The sequence below is a fragment of the Dermacentor variabilis genome, chromosome 6 (genome assembly GCF_050947875.1).
Source record: "Dermacentor variabilis isolate Ectoservices chromosome 6, ASM5094787v1, whole genome shotgun sequence".
In the NCBI taxonomy this organism is placed as follows: domain Eukaryota; kingdom Metazoa; phylum Arthropoda; class Arachnida; order Ixodida; family Ixodidae; genus Dermacentor; species Dermacentor variabilis.
The window spans coordinates 83373059-83393761 of NC_134573.1; the positions used below are offsets into that span (position 1 = coordinate 83373059).

General features: G+C 46.4%; 1 protein-coding gene across 7 annotated transcripts in view; it reads left to right on the forward strand.

Annotated features, from left to right (window-relative positions):
- Positions 1 to 20703, forward strand: part of LOC142584906 (uncharacterized) — a 140212-nt gene that overhangs the window by 43429 nt on the left and 76080 nt on the right. For 6 of the 7 annotated variants that reach the window (XM_075695247.1, XM_075695246.1, XM_075695243.1 and 3 more), the window contains 4 exons: positions 4789 to 4931; positions 5772 to 6076; positions 12968 to 13122; positions 16187 to 16430. In XM_075695247.1, the coding sequence (XP_075551362.1) occupies positions 4789 to 4931; positions 5772 to 6076; positions 12968 to 13122; positions 16187 to 16430 (847 nt within the window). The remainder of the gene's footprint in view (positions 1 to 4788; positions 4932 to 5771; positions 6077 to 12967; positions 13123 to 16186; positions 16431 to 20703) is intronic. The other variant, XM_075695248.1, reaches the window with a different exon arrangement.

Here is a 20703-nt window from a genome sequence, read left to right on the forward strand (position 1 = left end):
CTATCAGTAGTATTTTTTTTTTTTTTGCAATATTTTCATTGGTGCATCTTATAGAGTTTTGTGTTATTATACAGGGAATTTTTTTTTTTTTTTTAGATTGAACAGAACTTTTTAATCACCTGTGGCAGATAGCGTAACCACACTCCTGAATCAGATTACTATAAGCGGCGGACATGAATAGCATAAAAATTGAAATGCATAATTGAATAATTAACATTTCAAATTCTTTGTTTTAGTTAATTAGTTTATGCCACATGTTGCAGTCTACTCACTGTAGCCGGTCAGATTGGAGTGAATACTGAGGATGGCCCTGGTTTCGAGATCTATACTGTCAAACTTGCAGTGAAAATACTGTATTTGCTCGCTTCTAGCATGCCCTCGATTGTAACAGGCACCCGTTTTCCGTGACCAAAAAGAAGGGGGAAAAAATGCCCTCAATTGTAACGCTCGCCCGTTTGCCATGACCTAAAAAAAGAAAAGTCCTTTACATTATCGTGGACCTCATTCATTACAGAAATACAACTTTCTCTCATTTGGAAAAACTAAAATTTACTCCCAATGCACTAAAGTTGCAATAAATAAAAAAAGTCGCAGTTTTTCGTAAGTCGAAGGATTGATTTCGATAGCAAATTAGTAGACAGCTATACAAAAAGTAAAGATAGTAGTTTTATTGGCCATATAAACTTTTAAACATTTGCTTACCAAATAAATTAACAAGCGTGGTGCCGTGCGCGCACAGGCAAACATGAACACGTCTCATTCAATGACTGCAGAAACTTTCTCAAAACACTGGAGTGAGAAAGTCTGGTAGCAGGAGTGAGCGAATTGACCTTTGTGCGGCCTCTCGGTTCAAAGTGAACTTAGTGACGAGAACACAGCGTGGTGCGCCAGATGTGTAGAGTCTCATTGCAGATCACTTTCAAGATAGGGGCCGCGCCGTGAGCAGCAGCCGCCGAAGTCCCCCTCTCCTTTTTGCGCCAGTCCCACACGCAAGTTTCAGGAACTCCGAAACTCGTGATGTGGCCCAATTTCTGTTCGTCTCCGCACATGTAATCGCTTTCCTTTTAATTGCAGCATCGTGATGAACTCGGCGTGTCTTCGCAGTCGGCACTTCCATGCTGAGAGTGCAAACACAGAAAATGGGAAAACGGACAGTGGACTAACCTAAGCACACATACTACTGCACATGGAGGAAGCTATGGCAGTTAGGCTTGAAGCACATATGAGGCAGCCATTTTGAAATGCCGATGGCGGTACGGTAACGCAGATTTCGGGTCGTACTTGATTCGAATGCTCATGCAATTTTAACAGATGTTAGTTCCCAGGGCTCACCGTGTAGACAGACCGTAGGCATGCAGCCAGCTTGGCCACTCTGATATGGGTCCCTCCGTGATTGGTTGTCACACGTACTGGTTCGCTGTTATAGTTTAGCTTTTCCTTTTTTTAAAAAAAGGTTAAGTCCATGGAACCGACATACAGGGTTGGGGCTCCTCCGCCACACTGTGCCAAACAGAAAATTGACCAAAATTGTGCCACGCTGCGCCAGAACGGCTTCGGCATGGGCGCTCCAGCAGTGGCCGTGAACGGCGAGCGGATTTGTTCTCCGAAAAAGAGTGCAGCCGTTCACATTCTGCACGCCACGTGGCGGCACCTCCCACACAGTTTCTCGTAATTTTTGCACTTGCAACACTGAACTTTTCGGTGCTTCCGGCAAGTGGCCGGTACATGTGTGACCGCTGCCGGCTGTTGTCACTGCTGTCGTAACGGCCCAGGGCGGCTGTATTCAGAGTGTGCTAGAATAGGGTTAAGCGGGCTAAGCGGCACATTGTTCCGTGAGACGCAAAAAAACGAAAAGTAGGCTGAGGGCGCTGTGTGCACACCAGATATTAGAGAGGCGTCCGCCGCAGTGGGTTCGGTGGGCAGGCATCTCTGTCCCCAGGACCGGTATAATGTAAAACCATTCCAGTCTGTTTTTATGCCCATGTGGCGAGGCGCGAGCCATTTTGGCCTATCACGAAGGGCTAATGGCAGATTTTGAATAAAAACGGATTGTTGTAGTTTTACGTTATACCAGTAAGTTAAGCATTAGGGGCCTGGAATCACCCTAGTCTATTAGGTAGAAATGGCTTTCAAAAAGTTGCACTTTTGTCCGAAAGGCGAAGCATCAATTGCAATAGCAATTTAGTAGACAGCTGTACAAAGTAAGGATCATAGTTTTATCGGCCATATAAACTTGTAAACATTCACTTACTATATAAATTAACAAGCATGGTGTCACGCGCACACAAGCAAACGTGAACACATCTCACACGATCACCGCGTGCATTCGCTGTCAAAACGCTGGCGTGAAGAAGAGTGGCAGCAGCAAGTGAATTGACCTTCGTGCTACCTCTCGCTTCAACGCGAACTAAGCAGCAAAAACACAGCACACGCATAGCTGTCAGCACTCGGAGCATGCGATCTGTCCCTATTGCAGATCGCTTTCAAGACCCGTGCAGCTGCGCCAGACACAGCAGCTGCCGGAGTAGACACCCCCGCCCCCCGGTGCTTTGTGCATGATGGAACATGGCGTGCTTTCCCCTCCGCTTTCCTCCCTCGCACGCGCAAGATTGAGTCGCCATCATCAGCTGACCCTAACACACTTTCACTCACTCATACGGCGCATGGTGACAACATTATCACCCTTGGACTTTATGCGGAACATCACAGCAACGGCGATGCCGATGGCAGAAATGCACCTGGACTGTCTATATGATTGCTATCGCAATAATAACTCTGGCTTCCCTGTATGGTCCATTGGTGAAGCTCATTTCCAGGCACTTCACCCACACTGTGGAGACACTAAAGAAAAATGTACTTATAAAGAAAGGTCTTGGGCTACTTTTCGAAATTTCAGACTCACTAATGCAGAATGCATGTTTTTGAGGTTACTACCACTAATTAAAAAATCTACGGGCACTTTTACCAAAATTTGCACGTACTAGACAGTTTCATTGTCGGGGTAATCTGCTTCAAAATTCAGTAAAGACGTTGCTTAATTAAGACCGTTGTGGTACAGCGCTCGTGTTGGTTTATTCTGTTTCATTGTGGTTTCGAAGTGCACTGCCATATTCCATATTCCATTATTCCTCCAAAATTCAGATTGGCCTGCTCCAAGCTGCTCCAAAATGAAATTTAGTCTGCTCTAAACTGCTCCAAAACAAAATTTTTCTTGCTCCAAAATTTGCTCCAGAATGACTTTGGCAGTCCCACCCTTGGACACATAAAATAAGAAAAGGGCGCCACAATTTTTATTGTACATTGTGGTGCTTGACGCACACCTGTTGGAGCAAGCACCATTTGGTTATTGCCACCGTCAGTCGCCATTGTGAGAACTCTCGATGCTTCAGCATTCTGTTTCACTATTGATACGGGTGTTAAGGTTCAGGCAGGTGTGTTGCGAGCATTCGCGTGTTTGTCCCGAGCACACCACACCATAGAGGCAATGCTAGCGTCATGCCTACAATGTTGCATAAAGGTTTTTCTGAGACCGACAACGTTGACCCAGCAGTGCTGCCAGCCAAAGTAGCAGAGCATTTTGACTGCTTCAGATGATGAGGCCTTGTGCACTTAAGGGAAGTGTTGGTTGAAGTTTTCTTCTGCTAGAACCTGTGGCTCGTAAAAATTTTGTTAATGGAAATTTGGTGCCCTCACAGTTCGGCACTTTGTAGTGAGTGTACAAGCGTGCTGCATCATTGCTTGTAATCATGCCGGTTCGTGTTATAATAGGTGCGCCTTATAGCTGGTCCACCTATATACCATTTTTGTTTTCTTTGAAAGTCGTGAGAAGTGGAAGTGCGACTTATGCAAAGGTGTGACTTACAGTCTGCAATATAGGGTACTTAAAAGTAGCGTGCAACCAGTTATGCCAGAAAAACCACGTTGAGTCAGGAGAACAGACAGCATGTCACAGCCATTGTGCAAAACAGGGTTAAAATATGTTTGTCTGCATGCCGGCTGGTATCTGCTTTTCCCCCACATTGTTTGAGCTCAGTGCAACGCAAAATTTCAAGCTTACCGCTGGCGCTATATGTGAACATTAGCCGCTAGTCGTGTATTACGAGTTACATCAGATACGCGACCCCTATCACTTTAGTCGGTGTGAACATGTGTTGAAAGTGAACTCGCCTTTCATTCTTTGCCTCTTTTGGTAACATTTTGGTGGGTGTCTGTCTCTAATTAATTGCACTGCACCAGTAAGCTGTAGGAAGAGGACAGCACAAAACATCTCGTTGTTACCACCTTCATGACATTGTCATGTGCCCGTTGCCATCATCGTCATGCCGCTGTCGACATGCTTTCATTTTGTTGGTTTACCCAGTGCATTAACTTCAGGATCGACTGTGGTCGTAAAAGATCAGCTTGTGACGTTTTGTCACTGAAGCACAATAATACAGCCGTCGTGCCATTCTGCTGCTTGCTGCTGTTTCACGCACACCCACACAAATGTTCACCTTACACAGACAGATAATTTGCACCGTCACAACCCCAAATGACGCTACATAATCAGCTACCTGTGAGATGCTTTGCACAACATTGATTCTCACAGTGCAGAGGATCTGTATTTATTTTTATTTTTTAGTATACGCAGGTGAACTAGTATATGCAGTGCTCAGTCAGAATACCTTATGTACAATTTTGACATAGGGTGTGGGTCTTTATGATATTCACAGCATAACCATCCCCGGCAGTGTGAGGGCATTCTTTTGTTGAGGCGGCTTTCCTCAGCACGGCTGTCTTTTGTTTCAGGTCGCAGTGGTGGACACGCAAGGCCAGGGGAGCAATGCCGGCATCTACGTTGTCTGCAGCCGCTGCGGCCAAATCAGTCACGACGTCAACAAGTGCGACTTCTGCTGCCGCCAGATCTTGGCCGCCGACAGGTCCAAGCAGAGGTCAGCACTCTCCCCCACCGCACTCTAATAACACGTAGCACAAGTCACACCTGTAGAAGGTCAGCGTACTGGAAATTAATCTGATTTAGTGTCAATCAAAGAAAACATTAATTGGCTGCCTTTAGAAATCAGCAGCAATGAAACGCGAGACCATGTTAAAGGCCTGTTAAAGACTCTATATAGACCAGTCTCCATACAAAATTTTATGTTTATATTACGATGAATATTTTACAAAAAATGGAACTCCAGATGTGGAGAACCAGCACAGCACATGGCTCAACTTCCAAGTTCAGGCGCTGGCTGGAGAATGTTAAACCACTGTCTGAAATTCTACATCATACTGGCTAACCACCAGATTCCCACACTCTAGGCTAAGGTGCTATTTAAGGGCTGTTCATAAGAAAATTAAACAGTTACCAGCCCTGTAGCTTAGCCCAAGTGAAATTTCATTGCAGTTGGCCTTTGACCCTCTCAGGCTGTTGTGGCTCCTGCGTAGTAATCTTGAGTTCATGGAACTTGCAAAGTTCAGTCTTGGGCTCCTTTGGAATACTACAATGTTACCGTTGCTTATCGATAAAGAATTAGCTAGGTTTGAGCAGATCCATTGATGTCGCAGTGAACTAGTGCGGCAATGCCAAGGCCCATCCAGCCTTTTGCTTTGATGTCTTTACTTGCTGATTAAGCCTCTTGTCACCGTAAGAGTGGCTTTCTTGGTGGTATTGCTGAAAGGTAATTTACTAATGCAGCTCAACCTATTTTTCTAATTAGCATCATCCCTTCAAGTGTGCTTTCCGAACCTATCTGGGCGGCATGTTCGTAACATTGCGCTGCACTCCGCAGGGTGTATGGTCCGAAACGACGCCTCAACTTGGACGGAGGAGCGGCGGCAGGCGGCGGCCTCGGTGCTGGTAGCCAGCAGCTGCAGCCGACTGAAGCGAAAATTAGCAAGCGCACTTTCTATGGGAACGACATGGCAGTGAGGCCGTTACTGCCGGCTGTCAGCAACAACAACGTGCTCACTGTGAGACAGGCTGCCGTGACGACGAACGGCCAGACACGGCCGATCCTGTCTGTGGCAGCCGCCATGCAGCCAGCCAAGCCCGTGCGGAGCATGCCTGCCTCCCGTAGGGGGAAGAGGGAGCCCGGTAAGTTCCTTGAGCCTCAAAAAGAATTTGCTGTTGGCCTACACTCAGGGCGTCTACCATGAGGGAAAACCTGTGATATTTCAGGGAAAAAACAGGGACTTTTATCACATTTGCTTTGAATGAGGGAAATTGGTTCGCTCAGTGGTAATGGCAAAGCTAGTAGCAAAGTTCATACACCTCCTTGAAACCCTCGAATTTGGAAGAAGTGATTCAAGGCCCTTAAAGCTCCTTGAAAACTAACGCAGTCTTTGGGAGCATGTCGGGGGTGGAGTTCTGAACAATTAAAGTAACAAATTCTGAATCGGTACGATACCGTGGACAATATCTATTGGGGAGCAATTGTATATACAGTTAAACCTCAATATAACATACTTCACTATAATGGAATTCTCTATGTAACGAAGTACAGTCGACAACTGATTTTTCAGACGCCTAATTTTTCGGACATGCTTGATTTTTCTGACTTTTTCCTGGCCCCAGGGCACACCTCATAAAGTCAATGTATTACGTGGCTCAAAATTTCGGACACTCTAAGGAGGGCTGTTCGATTTTTCGAAATTTCAGCCAGGCCAACTGCCGCGCATTTTGAGCTGTGTCGACGCCATCTTGTTTGTTTACATTTTCCTCCTGTAGCCTCGAAACCGGTGCCGGTCTTGCATGGCGGCTCCTCAGCTACTTGGACGCTGGATTGAGGCTATACGCTAGCAGCTCCTGCTTCCGCAACAGCGTCACTGCCATCACGCAATACTTTTTTTTTCCCCTTCTTTCGATTGTCTGTTTGTGTTTGTCGTGCGTTGACGAGCTTAGCGAGTAGGCCTAGTTGTGGTCGTGCTGCGGAGATGCGAAAAGCACGTTCTGTCGCTACTGTGGCTCGCATTTGATTGAATTGGCTTCAGTGCTTCAAGACGCTGTTTCCGGAACCTTTATTTTTGCGTGCAACGTGGCAGCAAGGAGGCACTCAACGAAGTCGGTGTGACAACTTCCCGAAGACTGCGCTGTGTGCTGCTTAGCCAAGCTTGCCGATTCACAATTTAGAAGAAATCTATGTTGTCGTCAGCCTCGAGAGTTCTGATGAACCGAGCCAAGTATACCACAATATCGATGGCAAAGAAAGCGGCAATCGTCAAGCTCGTCGAAGGTGGCCAATCACAGGCAGACATCTTAAAAGAGTTTAAAATTTCCAAACAGACTCTTTCGGGCTACATGAAAAACAAGCAAAAGATTTTGGAGGCGGCAGAAAAGTCTACTGGGTGTCATCAGAAAAATGTAAGCCAAGGCACCTATCCAAAGCTCAAGGAGGCTCTCCTCGTATGGCTGAAGTCGACGGTGGCCCGCAAGGTTCCCATCTCCGATGCTCTCCTCAAACAGGAAGCCGAGACGATAGCGCTTCAGATGAACATTGAAGGACTTAAGCTCCAGTGACGGCTGGCTAAGAAACTGCGAAATGCGTGCATCTCAGTTTTAAGAAACTGTGCGGTGAAAGTGCAGCTGTTGAGCTGAGTGTCATTGCGGACTACCGCTGTGAAAAGCTGCAGTCGCTCTTACAGGAGTACTCGCCGGACGACATCACTTGCGACGAGACCGGACTTTCTTTAAGCTTATGCCTGAGAAGACTCTTGCCTTTGCTGGTGACCCTTGCCATGGTGGAAAACACAGCAAGGAATGAGTTACTGTTTTGGTCGGCAGCAATATGTCGGGGACAGAAAATCTGCTGATGCTCGTCATCGGCAAGTCGAAAGCTCCGAGGTGCTTTAAGGGGGGATATGGGGATCAAAGATAACTTTTTTATTTACCAGCCGATATTGATAAAATTTTGCACAGGTGTTAATAATATCACATGAACAAAACTGTAAAAATATGGCTGCAATATATGAAGTACTTTTTTTTTTTTTTACAAAATTTTTCTGCTTTCATTTTCGCAAAATGCCTGCACACCTCTATATTGATGCTAGGAGTTCAAGCAAACATTGATAGCACTCCTATATGTATCTGCCACACAGTGACATTCCTGTAATTTTTTTAGCCTAACAGAATTTTTTTTATATTCTCATTGTTTGGCAGCTACTTCAGTTGCATGAAAATCTTGACTGTGAAAACAAAAGATAACAAATTATTGAAGCAACTATTTTGAAAACAAAACATGTCACTGTGTGCAGTGGTGCACAGTGAATGTAACAAAACAAACGTAGTGAAAATATTCATAACGGTGGCTGAGATATTGGCTTTGCAAGTTGACCTTGATGGTAGAAAGAAGTTTTGAGAAAAAGGTGTTCGAAGTTTTGGGCCATGTTCATTCGAATAGAAACCACCGGCCTTGTAGTTGCAGGTGTCAGGTTGATCTCTTGGCTTCTTGGATCTTTTATGCTTGCTTTCATGTGCTTTTTGTGCCCTCTTCTTGCGCAAGGCATCTTTCTCAGCCACTCGACTCGCTTGAGTCCGTCGCCACCGAGCATGCTCCTCCAGCCGTAAACCCTATCTTCCGTTTGGTTGCCGGCACAGAACCAAGTGACGCGCGGAGAGTGGCGGCAGTCATATTCAACACCTCCGACAAGATGAATTGTGACTCAAGATGCGACTGTATGGTGCAACCGTTGCTGATGCACGGTTCGTCTTCACGGCCGGCAGATGCACGCGCTTGGACCGCACTTCGTCGTTCATCTCGGTGATGGCGGTGGCACAATCGGGGTACGTCGTGGAGCATTTACAGGATGTTGCAGGCCCGGAAGCATTGGAAAAGGTCGTTATTAGTTCGGTATCACCACCACTGAAACTCTAGGCTGCAACAGCCTGCGAACTGCCCGGCAATGCGCCGACAGTCTCTCGCAAGCTCGCGCGCGGACACATCTCTGCTAGGACTACTTATCCTTCGGATGTTCGGCGGCTTGCGCTTGCGGCTGCCAAAGTGGTGCTTGGTCGTGTATTTCGTCGTCCACATCCGCCCAGTCATGCTCGAAACCACAAAATGAAATAGAAAACTCAAATCCGAATAAAGCGATGAAGCGGCGGCGTACCTCGAATATCCAACACGTAAACAAACGGGGCAGCAGTCAGCTCGCTTCCAGACCCGGCCAATGGGGCGGCTCATAGAACGCACATGACGGAGCAAGCCAATCGGCGACCGTGACAAGCAGCTCCACGACCTTCAGACTTTTTTGTTTTTTTATGCTTGCTCTTCTCTCTATCAGGAAATGAAAGAGAGGCGTCAAAAAGAGAAGAGGCGCACTTTTCAACGGTACCAGCATGGCTGCGCCGCGTACTGCCGTTTCGGAGCTAGGGACGCTCGAAAAGCGCGACCTTTCCACCTATTTTCACGAAATTTTCGCATATTGCCTTGTGTATATATTCATAATATTTAGCAGTCAATTTCAGCGGAAATACCTTGAAAGCTTATAGAAAAGGGGTCAAAGATTTGAAATCTGCAACTTTCTAAAAAGTGATTTTTGGGTCGTTTTTCCAGAGTTGACCCCCGCGTGATCCCCTTAAAGGCGTAAAGTCCCTGCCTGTCTTGTACGAGGTGAACAAGAAGGCATGGATAACACAACAGTTTTTTGAAAGCTATGTGAGAAAACTAGATAATAAATTTGATCTAGAAGGCCACAAAGTTTTGTTGTTTGTCGACAACTGCGCTGCACACGGGCACATAAACAACTTGAAGTCTGTGTGAATCGAGTTCTTGCCACCGAACACGACAAGTGTCCTACAGTCGATAGACCAAGGCGTGATACGCAACCTGAAGGTGAACTATCAGTCACGCTTGCTTTCGCGTGTGGTGTTGTGCCTCGACAGTGGAAAAGCCTACTCTGTCAATTTGCTTAAAGCACTTGGCACGCTCGCTGATACGTGGAAGTTGGCGGCACCCACAACACTGCGCAACTGCTTCCGCCACGCGGGATTTGTGTTGAATGGCGACTCAGCTGTCTTGGACTAGGATAGTGTCGTCGAGCAGCTGTCTGGTAGTGAGCATCTCATCGACGACCTTCACACTGCAGGCGTCGAAATTGCCTTGACCGTCTCGTTTTCGGAGTTCACGGATGTGGACAGCAAGTTGGAATTGTGCGCCAGGCTCACGGATGAATAAATCATTCGCCAAGTGCTTGCAGAGTCTGAGAGCGACGACGACTCGCCTGCAGCAGCGCAGCCGACCTAAGCTGAGCTGATGCAAGCGGTCGCAACTCTTTCGTCGGCTTACGGCGACACGATGACTCTCGCCGAAATTCAGGCGGACCTGCTTGCACGCAAGCAAATCATGGTTCAGAAGACCATTAATCACTTTTTCCAGCCTCTAACTCAGTAGTAAGCAATAAATTGAGTTTTTGGGGGGTACATTTGTTTTTTTGGACTGCCTGATTTTTTGGACATTTTCGTGATCCCTTGAGGGCCGGAAAATTGGTCATCGATGTATTTAACTTTTCATAACCTCTTGCCTATAGGACACCATGGATTTAGAACCTCAATATAACGAAGCTTGTTTGTATGCCGTTTCAATATAACAAAATTTCACTGCCGCTGCAAACGAATGCTGAGACAATAAATGGAAACTTCTGCAGATGCAGGTGTTTCAATTTTCGAATTACAAGTGGCTGTTTGCAAACATACCTCTCAAGTCGCACACCGCGTGCCAAGAGCGACCGCAGAAGTGGAGCCACATCATGTTCCGTATAAAGTCCAAGTGCGATAAGATCCTGTCACCCCCTGCGCTTGCTGTGCTGTAGGTTTGAGTAAAAGTGTGCAAGGGTGAGAGAAGAAAGATGGTGGCTTCATGAGTGCCGCCTATTGCATGAGCAAAGGGAAAGGGAAAGAACGAAATGAGCTCTTGGTAATGCGATCAAGCGCACGCAAGGGGCCGGGTGAAGGGGGGGGGGGGGGGGGTAAGTTGGCGCACATCTCAGTCGTGGCCGCGCAAGGCTGAAAGTGCGGTTGAGCGCATACGCAGCCACGCACCCTGTTTTAAAGATAATCTGCCATGTATGCAAAGTATGCAAAACTCCAAAGTTCTTGCGCTTGGTGAACCGCTCACCGGTTAGCCCTAGCGCAGCGGGCACGCATACTCGATCGGTTTCGCGGTGAGCCTTTGCCCGTAAGCATTGTGACTGTCGCACTGTGCTGTATCTTGGGTGAATAAACCCACATTTGTTTACGATCGGTCTCTGGAGCCTTCTGCGCCGTGTCGGAGAGTTGACGAACCCTGCTGTAGCGCCTTTGTGCATTGCGAAGTGGAGGAGCGTCATGCCCTTTCTTGACTGTCACTCGTAGGGTGAGCCTCTTGCAAACCCGTCTCCACAATTCGTATCACCAAGATATTGTTGACATATGCGGCACGAAGCCATATCATTCATCAGTGACTCCCAAATTTATCAAAATGAATTGTTCTCTCATTCAAATTTTAATCGCTCAATAATTCATAAAATTCTGCGACCCCTTTCCTTGTAAGAAAAATTGATCAGTGACTGTATTTATTTGCATAAAAGGTCTAATTTCAATAGAATGAAATTTCGATGTAACGAAGCACATTGCTGATTTTACCGACTTCATTATATTGAGGCTTAACTGTGTTTTCTTTTGAGACTTTTGCCTAGCAGTTGCAGTCTGGCTTGTTACGGCCCCTAGCAACTGACCTTTTTAAATCACCATGGCCACCGAGGCGCTAGAGGAAACCAGATCAGGCGACTAAGCTGTACCACTATTCTAGCTGTTTTGCTAGTTGGTTAACATTGCAGCCATTGTAGCTATTTTCGTGCCTGGGCTGTACAAATGCTTAGAGAAAAAGTTTCAGGCATTTGGCTTTAACGAGACGAGTATCTTTTGGTGAAGCCGGACACTACTAACTCTCATTGAGTAAAGGGTCTGATGTGCCAAAAAGCTATCGACGCTACTTCAGCAAGAAAGTTGACTTTGGGCCACTTGAATAGCTTCTAGTGTGTGTGCAGTTCACTGACTGCTTAGCTGTAAAGAATTGCACATAAGAGGTAGATTTGAATATTTTATAGTATTATGTGCGTGACTGAAGTTTGCTTCATCCTCCTTGAATTTTGGCCTTTAGCACGATCTGTATGAACCTTGTAGTAGTATGCCTCAAGGAAGGGAAGCTTTCAACTCAGCCTGTGCAATCCACTAGTAATGGTGTGTTTTGCAGCATTTGTGAGTGTCAGCGGGGCCAGTTGGTTGGAATATCGTTAAACACACAATTAATTGAAATTGACCTTCTGCTTACTGGTACGTAGTAGTTGTTGAAAATTAGGGGCTGGCATAGTAACTTGGAAAGCTGTATTTCCTTGTGCCTGAACATCAGTGTCATTTACTGCCAGAGAATTCATAAATATAGTCAGGGAAAAATTGGCGAATTTGAAAACGTCAATGTAGTAGACACCCTGACACTGTGTTCTAATTGACAAGCAAACTGCTGAAGCTACCCAATTAGTGTGTCTTAAAAGCATGCTTGTTGACTGACCTGAAATTTTCGTAAACCTTGCACGTTTGGGCTCATTTTACGATTTTGTGAATGTTCGATGAATATTTACAAAAGAATGTAGTCTGTTTGGGAAAATATTTCATTCGTTGGTCTCCAAACATTCTTTGGAAGTCTTTTTATGGTTATGTGATGCAGGAGAGCTCCTTGCTTCTAGCAAGTCTCTAAAGAGAAGTTTCTGAAGCAGGCAGGGTCACTGAAAAAGGTTTTGTGATGTAAAAACAAGGTGCTGCTCGCCAGTCTTCTTCACCGTTCTGAGTTTGTTGCTCCTTGTGTGCTCTGTATGAGTTAGAATTGGGTAAACATAGCAGTTTGAGAAAGTGCTGGCAGAGCGCTCACACAATGCAAAATGCTGTTGAGTGCTGCCACTTCTGTCGCACAACTTGCCAGGAAGGAAGGTGACAGGCTCACTGTTTTCGCCGCAGAGTGCCTGACCATCTCCATTTCCTCTGACGAGGAGGCCGACGCGGAAGGAGCTGGCGAGGAGTGCCACCAGAGGACAGCATTGTCCTCCGAGACGCCCACCAAGGAGAACCACCCCGCCCCCCAGCCAGCCATGGTGGAGGTGCAGTGTCTAGCGGTGAGTGCTCCCCCCCAACTTTATGTCCCGTTAAAAGGTGCCTCTCGAGGCCACATAGCAAATTTCTGTTATACGCTGGAAGTTGTTACGTCATCGGACACAGGTCTTAGAGATCAAGAAATCTCGAGAAAATGGGTTTCTTGAAAATGGTATTTTCATAATATACAAACACTGCCGCATGTTCTGACCAAGTTTCCCGCGTCAGGGATCAATATTTTAGCCGCAATACCAATTTATGTAACCGCCGTGAGCTATATTTTGACAGAAAGAAGCGTAAAAAGGGGGCTTTTTTCATGCCACGCCGCCTGCTGAACGACGTATGCTGTTGCAGCCATCTTGGTCGCGTTGGAAAGAATACTTCTGTTCTTCAATTTCCTGCCACATTTTCGTGGCAGGAAGTAAATTAAAAGGACAGTAAGTTATTTTTTTGAATTACAGTTGGGGGCACAGTAGAGTCGTGTAAATACGTTAATCAAGCACGTCCAAATGATCAGTCGGTGACTGTATTTTTGGTCGGCACCTCTATTTTAAAGCACTTACAGTCAAACCCACTTACAACAATATTCAAGTGCCACAAAAATTCCATTGTTAGCCAATAGTTGTTGTAACAGGGTTGCTTAAAAAAGAGTCAGGATGGGAGATAGTAGAAGTGTTGTGCGAAATCTATAATGTTGGGGAGGCCAGCCACCTCCCTCCCACCACCACCTTCCTCCATCCGACTACTTATTTTGTTGACTCGTGTAACTGTTTAACTCTGCTTCCCGTGCTCCGATCACATGTAACAAGCCGCGGCTGTCAGCGTTCGAGAACGGCACTGCTATAACTGTAAAGCGGGGTTATGGATGGTTAGTGACGTGCAAGCTTCGTCAAGGCATCGCATTGGTGGCTTTAAAAGGAGCATTTTAGAATATGTGACAAGGTTACTGGGGCAGCCTCTCAGTTTGGGAAATCCAGAAGAAATGTTGGGGCGAGATAGCCGCAAGCATCACTCCACATATTTCTCACTGGCTTGCACGAGCAAACCCCATGACCATCAGCTTTGTTTGCTTTACGCGAAAACGAAGCCCCAGAGAGACTGAGTCATCTGCAGGCCAATGTATGCCTGTATGAATGTATGGCGAGGACAATGTTGAGGCAACCTGCCCTACCACGTCATCGCTGCCACGTCGCCGTCAATGTCGTCGCTGCTATCAGACGTAAGCACATTCACAACAAACGCCACATTGATTAGAAGTGCTTTGTTTCCGGATCTATAGCAGTGCTCTTTCTTTTCGCCGGCAATGTTGTGCATTACCGATTAACAGTTTGCAGAGCAGCCATCTTCCATTTCGGCTGCGATTCAAAAGAGGCTGAGAAACCACGTGTCCCGGAATGACTTCGATGCAACCAACAAAGACAATGATGAGCGACTTCATCTGTTGGCAGAACTGCGCAGAATGAGGGGCGGGTGAGCAGTCTGGGAGGAGATCTGGGAGCGGTCAGCGCTGTTGGCACGGTCCATTCGTGTTTGGAGGGGTGGAAGGGCGACGGGAGAGAGGCATACGAGACTGGCCACGCAGAGATGGCTTGAAAATGAGCGCACAGTGGCTGTTGGGGTGGTGGATGGTTGTGCTGCTGCTCGAATTTCTTTTCCTTTTTCTTTTCAAGGATTTCGCATTTCATTACTTTTGGGCATGGACACCCAGCAGCCAGACTTCGTTGTTATAATCGATAATCTGGCATGGGGGCATTGTAGTAGGTGGGTTATTTCGCCATGGAAAACATAGAAAAGTTGATGGTGCAGCAGCTTCTCATTGTTATAACCAATATATTGTTAAAACTGGTGTCATTATACTGCATTTACTCGCATAATGATCGCACTCGCATAATAATCGCACCTTTTGTCGTCGAAATTCGATTTTTTTCTTTCCCGTGTAATGAACGCACCCCGAACTTGCCTCAGCAATATGTTGTGTGCCAAGTCTAGCTAATGATGATCGCGCTTACCATCTGTCGAATGCTACGCGAATGACTCTTCAAGACATACGAAGTGGTCTGCATGCACCCAACATTCTTAAGCAGATGCCCCATTTCATTCCTTTCATCACTTTCTGCACTTCCATGATAAAAAAGCTACAACCAAATTTGCCTCGGCTTTATTACTTGAAGGCTTCATAATGGTTTTGGTCAACAACAACATAAAGGGTACCTTTCGATTATTCTCGTCCGCACTCGTGAGCACGCAACAAATCGCGTGCGGCAGCAATAGTGGCCACGTTTACACTGATACGTTAGAAGTGCACCCTATTCATACGCCGACGCTTGTAACGCAGCAAAGATATTTGCCCACCCTTAGCGGAAACATGCCATATTAGGATAGCAGTGAAGACAAATGTCGTAGTTTCAGCAGCATGCCCACCATGTATTTCTATGTCACTGGCAGCTAAGCGCGCCCATCTTTGTTTCTGTCCCCTCAAAGTGGACATGGCTACATTATTGTCGCAGACTTGCCGATATTAGCGATATTATTCATTATTGATACGAAAGAAACTGCTCCAATGCGCATAATGTACTCCCAAGAAGAAAAATAATTGCGTTTGGCGTGTTCGGCTTGCTCCGCCAGCCGCCATTTTTGTTTTGGTGTCCCGCACTACATACAGCGGCAGCCGCCTGCTTGTTGACCTGTTGTCATCCCGCAGCAAACACGGTATGAAAAAAGAAAATGTTTCTTTTTGCGGGAAATTTAACCCGTGTAATAATCGCACCCCTGAATTTTTTAACAAAAAAAGTGCAATCATTATGTGAGTAAATACAGCAAATGGGTTCGCCTGTATATCCAGGCTACACACTTCAGTCCAGCAAAATGAGATTGACGAACGCACTCACTGATGACTTCATTCTACAGAGTCACTGAACCTCTCTGTGTGACATCCTCTGAATGACGCTAACAATGAAGTGCACTTACCAGAAGTCACTCTTAAGTTTGCCCGTCTGACAGGGACACTAGTGGCAAAATTGAAGTGGTGTTTTATTGCATTCATTGTCGTTAGCTGCCCACAGTGCCTAACCAGTGCACTGGTTTCAGCGGGTGCAGGAAACGCAGCCCCAGAGTCCGCGTGGTGCTGGCCGGGGTTCTGTGGTAGTGCTCACGTCACCGCCACCGACCACGCTTCGGAGTTTTGGCAGGAGCAACCCGCCGGCGCCAGCCAGTTCGGAGATGCGCTTCAGCTGTCGCAGCATCCGCATCGGTTCGTACAAGGTGGCGTCGGGCGAGTACTGGGTCACCGTCTCGAATCAGGGCTTCGTATTCACCATCCGGCCACCCAGAGGTGCGTACATGACGAGTTTCGGCTTAATAATTTTGTGCTCAGCGTTGTGTGCATGTGTTTATGTTGCACTGCGTAATACATTGTTGTAATAGTGAAATAATAAAAGAATGTATGTCTAAATGAAAATTTGAAAACTGCTGGGAAAGCTTGTTAATTTGACAATTGCTAATTTTAAGAACTCTGATAATTTGGGCTCATCTTCTTGTCCCAGCAGGCATATGCATTGTTTAATAGCATCAAACTTGTTAATTGGGATGTGTGTGGTTGCACATTGGTTAATTAAAACAACTCTCGGATCGCGACGAGTGCATAAATGTACGACACAAAAGAGCAAAAGCTGCGCTAGTGTCTCACTGAAGTGAAACGGCAGAATCATCCTCAGAGTCATCAACAGAAACCATAGAGGAACAACAGTGGGCTTCTTCAATTTTCGCAGTTCTGGCAGCTAGTTCTGCTCCTGATAGGAAGTCGCGCGGGCTGGGATCCTAAGACAACCCGAAGCTGCCCGAAGTTTGCAAAATCAAACGCTGGGGCAGCTGGCCGTGGGAAAATCGTAAACATGCTACAGTGAAACCTCATTAAACCGTAGTTGGCCGGAGCTCGGAAAAAGTACGTACTAAACGCTAGTACTACCTATCGCCCACTTAAATGTCAAAAACAGAACTCGGAGAGAGTAGGATGAAAGGGCAAAAAACATGCAGTATTTATTCACTTCACATAGTAATAGTGTTATTTTTGTTTGATGCTGCGGTGACAGCGGTGACAGGGGCCTCACTTAAGCTGCGAGCCAGCTTTTCCGCCAGCCCCCCCTCCTCGGCAAACACCCTCGTGAGGCTGACGTAACACGCGGCTTCTGCCAATGTCGGGCATGAATTGCCCGTGCTGTCGCTTTCTGTGTTGTCCTCGTCACTGTCGTTAAACGACACTTTGGCAATAACAGAGGCAACGATGGCAAAAAGTCGAACCTTGTAGCCGACATCTTTTCACGGTTGCAGCTGCACTACTGACCAACTTCTCCTTCGCATCTGAAATGCCGCACACCGTAGTCCCCAGTCGATCCCTCTTTCCTGCCAGTGCTGACGGGATGCTACGTTCGATAGTAGGAACAATCTCCAATATTTCTTCAATCCTGAGCATCCGGTATTTGTCCGAGCTGTGGCATAACGTGCATCCTAGGTTGCACGATGCCGCAACACAGGCCACAACGCTCTCTGGCATGGATCTGAAAGGATGTTGATGTGGTTTCTCTCTTCCAAGCGCCCTCTGCGCTTGTGCTTGGAGGCCGTTCTGATCTCTGAGGCTCATTGTTCTGCCGGGCCGATCTACCACCGTGATAGTGCAATGAAATGTGGAAATACTACGTGCTAACCGATATGTAATCAATAAGCTGGTACGGTTTATGCTGATACAAACCCCATTATGTTCAATGGCCATTGAGTCAGGGATTTGACTTTACCACTTCGAAAACAAAACTACTGTTTCAGTGGGTATGGGTTAATGAGGTTTTACTGTACCAGCATGGCAGTGGCCTACGTGGCTGATGCATGCTCGACGTAGTCGGCACATTTATGCGCTGCCAGCTTGGAAATATATAGTTGCATTCGGGAATACAATCACTTTTGCGAGATTTCGTGCGACTTGACAGAGGACGGGCATTGGATACCTCCCTCTTGCACAGCACAACAGCCTCCGACACGTCCATTGCCAAGACGCGGAATCACATGTAAGTGATCACTCAAGGGTTCCTGCTCACAGTGATCATGTCGGCCACTGGTGACATTAATAAATTGGCATTTTGTCCTCGTTTGACGAGACATGAAAAAAGCAGGATGTCGGGTATGTCTTATATGCATAAAATTTCGTGCTGACATGCTTGAATTCGATTTCAGAAAGTTTGTTTCGTCTGATGGGGCTGCTCTTCTGGTCCTAAGCTGAAAGGGGCTGGGGCCTGTGATTGGTGCATGAAAATGCACGCAGCCTGTGACCAGCGAAAAGTTTCACATGAAAAATAGTATTTGTTAATCATGAGAGCAGTGAGCTAACTAACGTACCTGTGTCAATTACTCAACCAGTGCATTCATTTAACATCAGCGGCCTATAGTTAGAACACATATATGTTTCGGCCTGCCACCCAAGCATATGACGGAAAGACGGAGCAAACACGGGCTAGCTGCAACGCCTTTGCTAACTGCAGAAGGAGATGTGAAAAGGGACACTGCCAGAGAACGATGAATAGCAAGGGCACCACAAGGTGTCAGAATGAGCATCTACAACTTCGCAGAATACAACTTGCGCGGCACACGATGCAGATAACATGCACGCATGATCGAGAGTGCAGCGCGCTTGTTGATGGCCAGGAAGACGCCTTCACAGGGCACACAAGCACGCACATAAGAAAGCTTCTAATAGTTCGCCACCACTTGCATGGCACCGCCTTGCGAGGCAGAACAGTAAGTTAGAACCTTAGAAGAGGAGCACTAGAAGTAATGCAATCTGAAAGTGACCGTAGTCAGTTGGCTGAGTGAGGTAAAAGTCCTCAAGCGCCTGTGTTGCAATTCGCCCAGTCCCTACAAAGATGGCGGTGTGCGTTCCTTGCCTCTTTTTGTCATCTGCTGGCCAGAGAACTTCCAGAGAGCTGCCAGGCCAAAATCATCCTGGCTGGTTCTGGCAGCTGTAGGTAGCCAGAACCATTCAGCCCGAGTAAAACGAATGTGCAGCGGGCGGAGCAACGCAAGGAAAAGGAAGGTGCTCTGGCTGGCTCTGGCAACCCGTGGGTAGCCAGAAGTGGAAAATTGAAGCCCAGTAATGCCGGAACAGTTAGTGCCTATTTGTGTCTTTATGGCGTTTATTCTTGCATTTACCACCGCCGATGATCTCATCGATATCGACGATATAGTTTAATCCACAGCAGTTGCAGCAGTCAGTAGTGTCATTCTAACTTGGCGCCTGTGCGGGCGCAAGGTCACAAACACGGCAGAAGCTGTTGAGGATGGGATCGATTCTACTGCTGCCCACACGCTGGCATCCAACCCACTTGCTACATCGCACTACAGTCAACGTCTGATTTTTCAGACTCTCTAGGGACCATGAAAACGTCCAGAAAATCTCGCAGTCCAAAAATTCAAATGCATTTCGCTGATCAGGTCATCAGCAAAAAAATAATCGGGATGTGCACACAGTAGGGAAAACCATGTCTCGTATAAAGATGTGGATCTGGCACCGTGACTGCACTGTGAAGGAAGCCGTGAGCTCTTCGCCACTGTGCATGGTAGTCACCAGATAATGAGAATCGCCGCTTCCTCGCTGCTTTTGTGCAAAATATAAACAGTACTTGTCCGTTTATTCAGTAAATAAAAGTGTGTTGATGTAGCAAATATTTGATCTTATCTTTCTTGCCCTAGAGAATTTGACACTTGGTTAACTAGAGCATTTCTTTTTTCACTTCTGTGAAATATGAATTAATGAGTATATTGTGTGTGCAGCACAATCTACACAAAACAAAACAAACATTATCAAAATCAGTCCAGCCATCGTTGTGCTATGCTTTCCACAACCAAGCTGGCAGACACACAAAACAGTCTTGAGAAAATGGGCCAGAATATTTTGGAAGCGGTTGACCCATAACAAATTGTGCCAAAACTGTAATATTTAGTGTCCTTGTCAGCAGACAACCTTCTGGACCTCTGCATCTTAAAGGGGGAGGCTACCCTGGAGACCGAGCTTTCTTATTTTATGAAACTTTTAGGGTATGTTCACACCACCGAACTATGAGGAACTGCAAAGTTTCACGAAGATGTGTTTATTAGTTCCAGAGTTATTGAGGTCTAACTGGAGAAATGCCAGGACATTGTAGGAAGCTGAAATTCACTGTGATGATCCCTTGATAGATATCCCAGGGGGCTAAAGAGCCCTTTTCTTTAATTTCCCCTCCAAAAAATTTTAAGACAACCTTGCATTTGATGTAGCCAGTAATGACCACATTCATCAAAATTAATTGCCTATTATATATTAACTGCACCAGCTTTCAAAAAAAGAAGCCTGTTTACCCCCTGGCAAAGACATTCAGGAACAGACTAAAAAAAACAGCCTACAAATCTGAAGAGCGGTTCTTGAGATATCACCTTCCCCAGCACCACTACTAGTGAAAAAATCCATTCCGAGAAAGCAGGCCTTAAAGTTGAACACGTGTTTTTTGTTAGAAAGCTCCTGCGGAGCTTCTAATTAGCTCTTGCCACTCCAGGCACACTCAATGTGTCGTATTTTCGACTGGCGA